The 12,519-nt window shown below is 33.0% G+C and overlaps 1 protein-coding gene across 3 annotated transcripts in view; it reads right to left on the reverse strand.

The window, feature by feature from the left end:
• The window catches only part of GRID2 (glutamate ionotropic receptor delta type subunit 2), a 1,267,385-nt gene that overhangs the window by 260,556 nt on the left and 994,310 nt on the right, over positions 1–12,519 (reverse strand). For all 3 annotated transcript variants that reach the window (XM_064484830.1, XM_064484825.1, XM_064484834.1), the window contains one exon: positions 3,927–4,239. In XM_064484830.1, the coding sequence (XP_064340900.1) occupies positions 3,927–4,239 (313 nt within the window). The remainder of the gene's footprint in view (positions 1–3,926; positions 4,240–12,519) is intronic.

Here is a 12,519-nt window from a genome sequence, read left to right on the forward strand (position 1 = left end):
TGAGGAATGGGAATTATGTGCTTAGCTCTCCATGATACTGATCATTCGGGTGTATATACAAGTAAGTGAGCCTATATTTACAGGGGCCAAAATTGAAAAAGAAAGACTACTGTGAGGTTCCTGTAGTTCAGATGAGAAATGAGGTAGGCTTAATCTAGGTAAAGTGTCTAGGTCTCATCTCCCTAGGTGAGAAGAGATCTCCACTCCCAGAAATAATTAGGAGGTAAAATTTGCAGGACTTGATGATGGGTGGATATAAGGGGTAGAAAGAAGAAGAAATCAAAATTGTTTCCAAGTTTCTAACCCTTATGTCTGAGTGGCTGGTAATGCATCAGTTGGAATAGAGAATATGAGAGGCTATAAAGCTTTAAAGTGTAAAATAAAATCAATTATTGGCATGTTGGAATTTGTAGTATCTCGAGTATATCCACAGAGTCTACAAAACTAAAATTCAAGGATGGGTAAGATAGATTTGGGAGTGATCTGCATATTGGTAGTTATTGAAACCACACACAGAAAAGTTGGATGGAATGGAAAGAAGTGAGGTAAAAAGGAGCTTAATTACATCTAGCTTCACCACCTCCCATTTCTGGTTGATGCTTCTTTCTATCAACATCCTAGTTATCGCTCCTCATTTACTGACAACTTTGTTTGCCACATGGCTTATTTTCTCCCTCTCCAGTCCAAGCCAACCATCATTACAGATGGTTCATCTAATCCTCTGGGCTCTCAGTTTCGTAATCAGCTTTGAAGTCCTTCACCAACTCTTCAGGAATCCACATCCACACACCTGTAACTTGTCCTCTACTGTTCTATTTCAAAAATTTTAGGCTCCAGTTTCTCTTTTCGTAAATACAAGCTTTAAACTCTCTCACACTGACGTTTCCACTGTTGTTCTCCGGTCTCATCAGAACTCTGCTCTCTCCCACTACTCAACTATTACTTTTCAGGCTTGCTCTCTGCTACATTCTCATTATTGGTCCTTCTATTTTTTTTTTATTGCTCCATATACCCTAGGATCTACTATTTCAACACCATCTTGCCAATAATCTGAAATAATTTGCCTTATTATACTTTTTATGTGCCTAATTATCCACAATTGAGTCTAATTTGTTTTTGTTTTTTTATTTATTTGGTAAACACTTATATGACACTTATATAAGTTACTGTATCTAAAAACTTTACATTTTTTAACCGTTTTAATTTATAACAAAGCCATGAAGTGGCATATCTAGAATGTTCCCTGAAAGAGAAGCTCACACCATCATACAAGTTTATGATCCTTAACCTGGACTACAAAATTCTTCTGTTTCATTGACTCTTTTCTCTATTTTGGGGATGCTTTCTATGGAGAGATCAATCACCACGCTATGAGAGAGCCAAACCATTCTATGAAAAGAGACCATGGAGGAAAGCTGAGGCCCTCAGCCCTCAGCCAGCATAACCACCAGACATGGGAGTGAAATGAACAAGTCTTTAGATAAGTTCCGCCTCCAGACTTTGAGTTGTCCAGCTGAGGCTTCAGGTATCATTGAGCAAAGATAAGCCATCCTCACTATGCCTTGTGTAAACTTGTGACACTCACAACTGGTAAGTTTTAGAGGAATCTGTTACACAGCTATGTCACTGGAACACTACCACTAACAAGTTTACTGCTAAATCCAATGAAAACCTTTCAAGTCTTAATTTTACTTGATTCTTTGAAATGTTTAACACTGTTGACCAAACCCTCCATATTCAAATATTGCCTTTATTCAGTGTTTATATCAGTAGATGGTATATACAGTACTTGCATCTTTTTTACCACTCCTTATTAGTTGCCATTGAAAGTTCCTCTGTCTATTCCTTTCCTTAGGGCTCTGTCCTAGGCCCTCTCTGGGCCAGTGGTCCTCGATCAGAAGTATGCAGTTGAGAGCAATGATCTCTCTCTGTATGATCTTATTCACTTCCATGGCTTCAGTTCTCATCTGCATGCCAGTGTCTCCTAAGTATATATTTGGCCCAAATGTCTCTTCTGTGCTTCTGATAAATATATAACACCACTAACAAAGCATAGTAAATATATCCTTGGATATTTCATAGATACCTTAAACTCAAATGCACCAAAATGAATGTATCATCTTCCCCATTACACCTGCTCTTCTTTTCTTTTTCCCAGAAGATGACATCAATATTCAATACATGTAATTTCCCAATCCAGAAACCTAGGATAAACTTCACATCCTTTTTCTTCTTCAGTACCAATTCCCACACCACTATATAATTCATTGGGTTCTACTGATTCATCAATACCCTTCTTTTGATTCCCAATGCCATCTTACCTTTGTGCATTAACTCTTTATTTAGTTATTAGAATACTCTGATAATTTGTTGCCCTTTCCACATTGTTCTTTCAACTTTCTCCACACTATAATCAGAATATTTTTACATGCATTCCCCTATTTACTGCCTTTAAATTGCTGATCATTTCCCTGAAAATCAAGTTCAAACTTCCTGTAATAATAAATATATCTTCAGCCTCATCTTTATCAGCTCCATTCTGCATAATCTGCTCTAATTTCTTTCTCAGTTCTTGGTCTTAAATTCTCTCCTACCATCTATGTCTCCTTTACCCCATTCTCTTCTTTAGTAAGCCCTTTGCATAGTTAATTCTGTTTCTGTTTATAGAGTACTAATTCAAAAGCTTTCTTTGCCACATTAAGATATATTTAGCCTCCCTACCTCTGTGATCTCATTTCAGTCTGTGCTGGATCTCTATCATACGTGGGTTTTATGTTTGTGTCCCACAAGACTTGCAGCTCAATGATGGCAAAGACTCTCTTGCTCACAATTGTATATTCAGTGACTAGCAAAGTTCTACTTAAAAAAATAGTGTCAATTAAATACTTACCAGATTAGTGATTAATGAATAGACCAAAAATATCTGTGATAACTACAACCTTAGTCAGAGCCCTTGATACAGAAAGGAAGAAGGAAAAGCATGCTTACAGAGGTGTGAGGAATAGATTTTAAGTGAGAAAGTGGAGAAGAAACGTCTAGACAAACTTTATGATCAGTCAAATGATCAGAGAAAGAATGAAATTTAATGCAAGATCCAATAGCAAATGTGAATAAAAAGTAAGATGCTACTGAAAGTTGTACATATTAATGCAGAAGTGTCATGTGTCTCCACTGACACAAACTTCTCCTCTTCAATACATGTGACAAGTTTGCAGGAAACTATGAATCCCATAAATATTTTATTATTTCATTGTCTATGATGGCAGTAGTCTTCAATAAGGGATTTAATAAATATTATTCTATTCTGAAACTGTAAGAGTCAAGTAATTAACTAGACACATTTAAAGAGTAGGGCAGATTGAATACTGAATAACACAACAAAGACATTCTTTAGAAAATAGTGAAACTCTAAGTCATTGGTAAAGATTATATATTAAAGTGAAAGATGAAGCATGAAATTTCTTATCAGAATCGTAAAGTCTTTTCACTGCCAATGAATATCTTTAATACATAAAATAATGTCTCTCAACAAAGAGCAAGTCTCAACATCTCTTACGTATGTAAATAATTGATATCTGATCTGGTAGTATCCTCATCCTAGTAAGGCTGTATCTCAGAATGTCAGCGCTTGGGAAGGAAAATCTTGTCTTGAGTTTCTTGTGAACCTTACCTCTGACATTCATTTTTGGCTTTATTAATGAAATTGAACTTACTTTGAAAGACACTAAACTGTTTTTTGCTGGAAATATGCAGTGTTGAGATCCACCAGGAAAGAGCAGGAAATGTTCTTTTCTGAGAATTGCTGTGAAGACCTTTTAGAACACTTATTGAGGTCAAGATACGGAACCGGAACCTTCTTAACCGAATTCATAACATATGAAATATCACATTCTTTTTTTATACTAAACTGTATTTTTTCTCCTTACCTTGCTGTACAAAGGATCCATACACAAACCACATGGAGTTGTAGAGAGTAGTAGACGTCATTGATCCCATTTGTAATCGAGGAGGATTAAGCCAATTCAAGAGGTAGACCAGCAGACCAACCAGCAGGACTGTGCCAGCAATGCAAGCCCATAGAGAGAGATCAAATGGTGCAAGACAGGCGAACATATCCACTGTCTTTTCAGCCCTTCGAAGTAGGACTCCCACTGAGTAGTCCATGTAACGCGTTGTAAAATCCACCACATTCTCACGGTCTGGGGTAATGGTTAAAGCAGAAATCCCTATGTCGGCTCTCTGAGAAATTAAAAAAGAAAGGAATACGTTAACAGTGTGATTTGTGGCACTTTAGCTTGCCTTGAGGGAAAAAAGGATGCCTCAGGCAATATCTTAAGCCTTTTTATATAAACTGAAAAACACTGCAGAGACTTTTTAGAGAAGAGCTATATGCGAATTTTGCATTTACTACTGCAAATCTTGACCTACTAGAATTGGACAAATTACCTTTCATATTATCAGTGCGTGTGAAATCAGTGAAGAATATTTCAGACGCAGATAATATCTGATGGAGATTGTCTTTTTTCCTCGGGTCATTTTTATCAAAGCCATCATTAACACAGGAGCAAAGGTAAAACTTACTCCAAAGAATTCTTTCTGAGAAAAATGTTCCCAAGATATTCTATATATTCTTAAAGTGTAAATTATTAAGTAGGTTATTAAAAAACTCAACATGGCATTTCACCCTTGGTTTAGATTTTTCTGCATCAAAATTTATATTCTTGGGTTCTAAGTATGTTAGAGTTTAATAGAGCTTTCATGGCACTGAGTTATAACATCATATGCCAGAGCTCTCTACCATGATTTTATATTTTAAACCTCAGAAACATTTTAATGAGCAATTAAAGATTAAGGAAACAATTCTTCTTGGTCTTATAACCATTCTTCTCAGTGTGTGTCTCCTTAGATTTTTAGTGATAGCACTCAGAAACCACAGCACATGCTATTTTACTTATATATAGCACATTGCAGCTAGAGCACAGAACAAATGACTTCACATTTAAGTTCTATGATATGAGAACACATATTTAAATATCTAAAAGATGTATCTTGTTTGAAATAAGGATCTGTGGCTGTGACTAAAGTTGTGGGAAGCTCCTTCCAGACAAACACAAACAATAGTAAATCATTTGTTGAACATTTGCATTATTATTTTCTTTTTAAAATTGTTTTATGTAAGAATACAGAACTGGTTTCATTGTTTTTGGAGGAAAAAGGCATGAAAAGTAACATGCCTAGTGGAATGCTAAACCAACTCAGATACATCTAGTCTCTGGAGTAATAATGGCTTCAAAAATAGTCTAGCTAAAGTTAAGTATTGTGTGTGTGTGTGTGTGTGTGTGAGCCCATCCATATATATTTGTTGCTGCTTGGCCCAGTGCTAAGTATTTAAATAACTTTTCTCATTTAATTCTTACAATAGTTATGAATTATATGTTTTCCCATCCATTTCATAGATGAAGAAACTAAAACTTAGTTTAAGTAACTCATTCAGTTCTCAGAGTTAGTAAGTTTAGAAGTCAGATATTAAAGCAATGTTTTTCTTAATACAAAGCCTGTGCTCGAAATCACTTTCCCATATTGCAAGAAATCATTCATTTTCCAAATGACTCATATTATAGGCAATTAGGATAACAGGTTTTAGTACAATTTTTACCTTAAAAGAGTCTAAAATTTTGCTTTTCTTAATTGTACCATTTATATTGCAATGAGGCCATATTAACATAAGAACCATGAGTTTAAGATTATTAACTGAGAAGTATTAAACTTGATAACACTATATGAAGACAAATTTTCAGAGAAATAATAATTGCTTTCAAGCTCATATATTTGTATTGCATAGCTTAGTTACCAGGAGTTGGGTCTTTTCAGAATGAAAATCTAACCTGGGTCCTTACCTCTCTAGTCCTATCTTTTCTGAGCCTCAGTTTATCTATTTGTGAAATGAATGTAACTGTTTTTAATATGACATTTGTGAGCTGACTCATTTATCTTAATATTAATGGTGAATAAATAACTCCATGAGATTCAGTTAGGTTCTCAGAAAGTATACTTACTTTTTCAGGACCTTAAAGTACTATGGATCAGCAATTTACAAATTGATGCACTAGTGTTCCCAAAGCATTCTATGACTCAACTAAAGTAAAAAAATTCCACCTAAGGAGGAATTTACTGATAACATATTGATTGAACATTTATAAATATTCATAAATATTTTGCTAATAAATAATTAAATGTCTTATACTTAAATGATTATGAATTGGAATAGTCACTATACTTGTAAGTAACACGAATTGCTTATTTTTTTTACCACCTGCAACACATATGATTAATAATCCATTCTGTAATTTTATCAGGGAATGAAATCAAATTCACTGCTTTCTCAGAATAAATTTTCTTTTCTAATTTTGAATATGCCAATCTCCAACTATACAACAGCCCTCTTTTTCACGTTTTGTAGGTATTATCTACTCTACCTCATATATCACATCAGGAAATGCATTTATTCCCTCACGTAGAATATCATTCATTTGGACTTGGAAATTCAAACTCATTAAAGGTGCCTATCTGGGGTTTTAGTTCCTTTAAGGACTTTCCCCTTGTCATTCCCACCTAAAGATTTTTTGCACAAAGTAGAAGAAAAAAGTTATTGAACACATTTAACAAGCACTAGATCTATCTCTGCCTATTCAACTTCTTAAACCATACATTTTCTTCTCCTGCTCTTCATAAGAAGCAACTGTTCATAGATTTTTAAAACTTCTTAACAGTTTTCTTAAATATCATTTTATATTCTTTGGCCTTGAAATAATAGTGTAAATTTTTCAGTTTTGTTTGAGAGAAAGCAGGCATTGAAGAAATGCTAAAGGAGGAAGAAAAGAAGGACGGGGGAGGGAGAAGGAAGGAAGGATGGAAGGGAGGGAAGAGGAAAGGAAGAATGTATTCAATTCTGACATCTTCAATTAATGATACACGACCTGACTTTGGGCGAGCAGTCAAATTCATCATTTTAGATTATTCATCTGTTCAATGAATGGATTGAAATTGGTAATATAAGAGCTTCTCTAACTCTGAAATTTTAATTCTAAAAATTATTTACTGAGACCTTATGATCATTCTGTGTTCACTAATATGAGAATGTAAACACTTTTATACTAAAGATTTTTAAGTGTAAAGACTTTCATTATTCAACAGACCTTTCTAAGCAAATATAATATGTAAGTTATTACTGTTCATTAGTGAAACTAAAACATAAGTACTACATAAACATAAGAAACCATAAAAAAATCAAACTGTCAAATCAATCACAATTATTTTGTCAATGTCAAGATTTTATGTATTTCTCTGAAACAAACATAGATATGTTTTAATATGTCACTATTACAGAGTAACATGTCAGTTCCAATCATAAACACACAGCACAATATCCATTAGTTTTCAAACATACCACTGGAAATGAACCAATGATATTGCTGTTTAAGTAACTTTTTTTCTGAAATTAAGATCATACTTTAAATCCTAGAAAAATTTTAAAGAATGAAAAAATCATAAAGAAAACATCCAAATCCCCATATGATGATCACTATTGTAGCTCCCTTAATATTTTTATATATTTACTTTTCCATGTCTATGCAGGGTATTTGTGAACTCACTGAAAGAATGGTATTAATTTTTTGAAGTATAGTTAATTTATAATATTGTATTACTTCCAGACGTACAGCATAGTAATTATTTTTATAGATTATACTCCATTAAAAGTTATTACAAAATAATGGCAATAATTCCCTGTGCTGTACAATATATCATTGTTGCTTATCTATTTTATACATAGTACTTGGTGTCTCTTAATCTCATACCCTTATGGTGCCCTTCCCTGCTTCCCTCTCCCCACTGGTAACCACTAGTTTATCTTCTGTTATCTGAGTCTGTTTCTGTTTTGCTATATCTATGTGTTTGTTGTAATTTTTAGATTCCACATATAAATACCATACAGTATTTGCCTTTCCCAGTCTGACTTCACTTAGCATAATATTCTCTAAGCCCATCCACACTGTTGCAAATGGCAGAATTTCATTCTTTTTTTAATGGCTAATATGAAGAACAGCATTAGTTTGATTATGGCTTAGCACACGATAAGGGAATTAACAATCCAATTAAGACAAGTACTAAGGATATTGTTACTACTACTGCCACTACAATTTAACATTTATATAATGTTTACTATGAGCTAAATACTTTTTTTTAATTGAAGTACAGTCAATTACAATGTGTCAATTTGGTTACAATCTGGTGTACAGCACAATGTCCCAGTCATTCATATACATATATATATTCATTTTCATAATCTTTTTCATTAAAGGTTTCCATGTTTAATTCAATTAATCTTCACAAAGATTCTGTGAAGTAAATACCACCATTATTTTTATTTTATAGATAAGAAAATTGAGACACAGATTAAGTAACTTGCCTAAGGTCATATAGCTAAGATCCCGGATTCCAATCCAGGCAGGTTGTCTCCAGAGTCAACGTAATATGAACATAATTACTTTCCCTCTCCAAATAATTAGCCCACTACCACAGTATTGTTCTAGGGGAATCCATAATTCCTCCCCTGATTTGAAATGATTCCTGCATATGCCTAATTCATACAGTTACACAAACACCCACAGACACACACATTCTGGAATTTCTATGCTTTTCTATTGGTCTAATTACATACAATTTTCATTATATTTTTATGTCAATATGTACAATTAATTTCTTGCTTTCCCTTTTTCTCAACCTTCAGATTTTTTGAGCTATAATCATTCAAATGTATCTCCAAATGTATTTGAAATCATTCTCATAAATTCATAAAATCTAGGATTCTAAATGGACTCAAAAATAACATTATTTACTTTAGTCAGAAATAATATTTTAACAAAGTCTTTGGATCTAAGAATACTATACTTTTTCATTTATTCTAGTCTATTTATTCAGGTCTAATTTTCTTTCAAAATATGTTATTTTAAAAAAACAGTGATTTTCTGTAACAGAACCACGGTACTGTTATCAAATTCAAGAAATTTAGCATCGATACCATACTTTAATCTGCACTCCGTGTTACAACATTGTCATTGGTCCCAATACTGTCCGTCCTAACAAGTTAGTGCAGGATCATGTCTTGCAGTTAGTTGTGTCTCTTAGTCTCCTTACATCTATAACAGCATTGGAACAATCTGTTCTCTAAAGGACTGGTTGAGTTCACCTGTGAAGCACTCTAGGCCTGGTCCTTTTTTGTATAGTTCTTTGATAACTTTTTTTGTGGAACTTGGTCTAAGTTCTCTACTTCTTATTTGATTGGAGTAGCTAATGATTTGTCTCTTTTGTTGCTATTTCCTAAACACCAGAATTTAATTTATTAATTTAATCTACTTTTAAAAATCATTTACCTTATTACTTTCTCCTTTTATTTTTATCTTCCTTATATCTTCTATTAAAATTTGTTGTACTTTTTCTAGCTTTTGAAGATGTAATTCAACATATTTATTTCCTTTCTTTCTTTTTTATTGATACGGATTTTTAAGACCATGAATCACTTCTTTATATATTCCCTGCAGGTTCAGATATGTAGTGTTTTCATTACCGTTACTTAAAAAATTCTGTAATTTACATCTGCATTTCTCCTTTCTCCAAAGAATTGTTTAATAGAGACTGTCTTAATTTCTGATGGAAAGATTTTTTGATTTTTTGTTTTTTTCTAGTTTTATTGTATTTGATCAGAGAAATTGATTTGACACATACCTCCTCAGTGGAACTAAATGGTGTTTTCTGTGGGACCTAATCTATGACTTTTGTTAATGTTCATGTGTGCTTGAGAAGATAGTATATTATCAGGATGTTGTATTTAATATATTTAAAAAGATATATTTTATTATTTATATTATTTATTATTGTTTGAATTTTGTTATTTTACTGTGTTTTTCTGGTATGTTTTTCCTACTGTTTTCTTTTTAGAAAGGTTTGTACTTTTGTTATAATGGTTAACTTTACATTTATACCTTTTATAGTACCCTTACTCTTCACCTTTTTTTCCCCTTTACCTTTTTAGTTTTAAATGAAATAGGTGACTTCCACTTACTCTCTACACTACAGTTAATAATGATGTCCTATTTTCCTCTTTCTTCTCCTCTTTTCCTCCCATTGTTTAATAAAGCCATCCTTTCATTTTTACAACATATGGTGATATCATATTGTTACTTAACTGTGTTTTTAACCTTGTTTTAGTAACAGTTCTACAATTAAATATATTAAATGATCACTATTAGTCATTTTGCCAAGTTTCTTGTGTTATCTCTTGGCTGAATGAAGCTCATACTCGAGTGGTTTCACCAGGAGTGGCTCAAGTGTCCACTTTTCTCTTAGTGCTTGTTAGTTTAAAACTATTTTCTCCATGGCTATGAAGGAGATTTTGGTTGGATATAAAATCTTTGGCTTGCATATTTTTGAACAAAATTCTTGATAGTGCTTCTCTAGTGCTGGCTTGCTCTGTGTGTTACTCTTGAGAAGTCTCTAGTGATTTAATATTTTACTATTAAAAGTACTTTGATCTTTTTGCCTTGAGGAATTTTTTTGGTCTTTGCCTTTTAAGGCTATTAATTGTTCTAAAATGTAGCTCAGAGTTTATTGTCCTGGATCAGCTTTTCTATGAACATGAAGTATCTTTGTTTTATTTTATAGAAAGTTTTCTTAGATTATGAATTTAAATATTAATTGTATCATTGTGTTGCTTTTCTTCTTCAGAGATATCAAAAAAAAAAATATATATATATATGCTTTTATATATGCTTTTCTGGCCTACTTTCCATTTTGATTCTTTCACTCTCAATCTTTTTAATTCTTTATTTCATTTTAATTATTTTTCCTTGTCTTTCTTCAATGTAACTTAATCTAATCTCCTTTGAGCAATTTGTAAGTTATATCTTAATGATTTTTGTCTTTTATTCTGCTTTTCAATATATATCCTGAGGTGGTTGCATTCCTTCGTCCTTTGGCCATTTCAATGATTAGCTTTTGAATTTCTGATTCTGTTAGATTTTTCTTTTTAAGACATTTCAAATGCTTGTTTGAAATGTTTAATTCAGTTTGAAGTGTTATGTTACAAGTTTATCCTGCTTTGTGGTTTTCTATGTGAGGAGAATATTGATCAACTTTTAAAATGTAGTGACATAAAATGTATTGACAAGTTCCAGACTTGTGTTCAGCACATTAACACTTGGTATTAAACTTTCTCTCTTTCTGGGGGTTATTTTGGCTCAGCTTCATGCACATTCTCTGCTGCCTTCTTTCTTATGAAGTCACTTATACCTTCCCTCCCCTTTCTTCTTACCTATAGACTTTGGCTGGAACTCTGGTGTTATCTCTATTTGAATCTGATACTTAAATCAAATATGGCAATAAATGAAAATTTTCTAGGGTCACCTGATAAAGCTACAATTTCTTGGGGGTATGCTTTCCTGAAAGCTGACAACTTCTCATTTCACAGACATATCCTTCATTAATTTAGGGTAACACATTAAATTTTCCTCTATTGTTACATTTATTTGGTCATATCATTTGAGATCTGAAAAGGAGAAGGTAGATGCTTATGCTTGCTTTGACATCTTAAGGGAATAGAAGTCTCAAAAATTCCTAAAATTTCTATAATGGAATAATTTGTAAAAATGCCTTTCAAGCTTAGTAGAGACATAAAGAAGAATATTTGGCAGGGTTCAAACCTAACAAGTCAGTGAATATTGTTGTCAAGTACTTATTTGTAAGTTAAACATTTTCCAAGTTTTAGCTGTTAAAAATGTAAGAAAAGAAATTTACTAAATTGGATTTCCAGTGAAATGTATTAATTTTTCAGGTAAGTTAAACCATAAGAGTCCATTGAACTCAACCTGGAAGACAGGTCAATGCAAAAACAAAACAGAATAAAACAGGAAAATGTACACACTGCAGCGCTGGCTAATAAGTTTGTCAACTATAAAGCACAGAAAAGCAAACTTAAGATGAAAAATAAATTTAGACATTGAACTGTAAAAGCAGTATATAAATACATTTTAGTTTTCAGAAGGTCAAATGATATAAAATCAGCCCATTCTCTTTCTACAAGTGAAAGAAATGCTCAAAATACCACTGTCTTCAATATTAGCATAGAAGTTCCACAGCTGACAGTCCCAGGCTGATAAGGCTCCCAGGATTAGGAAACAGACTCCTATTCTCTTGTCATTCCACTCTCCTCAGTACAGGGCTTCCCAACTCATGGTTTAAGATGGCTGTTTGAACAACAGTCCTCCTACTAACCTTCCAGTGAGGAGGAATGAGGAGGATCAGAATAAGAATAAGAATCCCCTCCTTAAGAACATTTTCCAGAAGCTTCACATGACACATTTGTTTAATTCTCACTGGTTAGAACTTAGTCACGACCGCACAAGATCAGGAGAAAAGCTGAGAAATGTATATTGCGGATGGTCTGTATTTGGCTACAAATTCAGG

The sequence above is a fragment of the Camelus dromedarius genome, chromosome 1, assembly GCF_036321535.1.
Source record: "Camelus dromedarius isolate mCamDro1 chromosome 1, mCamDro1.pat, whole genome shotgun sequence".
Lineage (NCBI taxonomy): Eukaryota > Metazoa > Chordata > Mammalia > Artiodactyla > Camelidae > Camelus > Camelus dromedarius.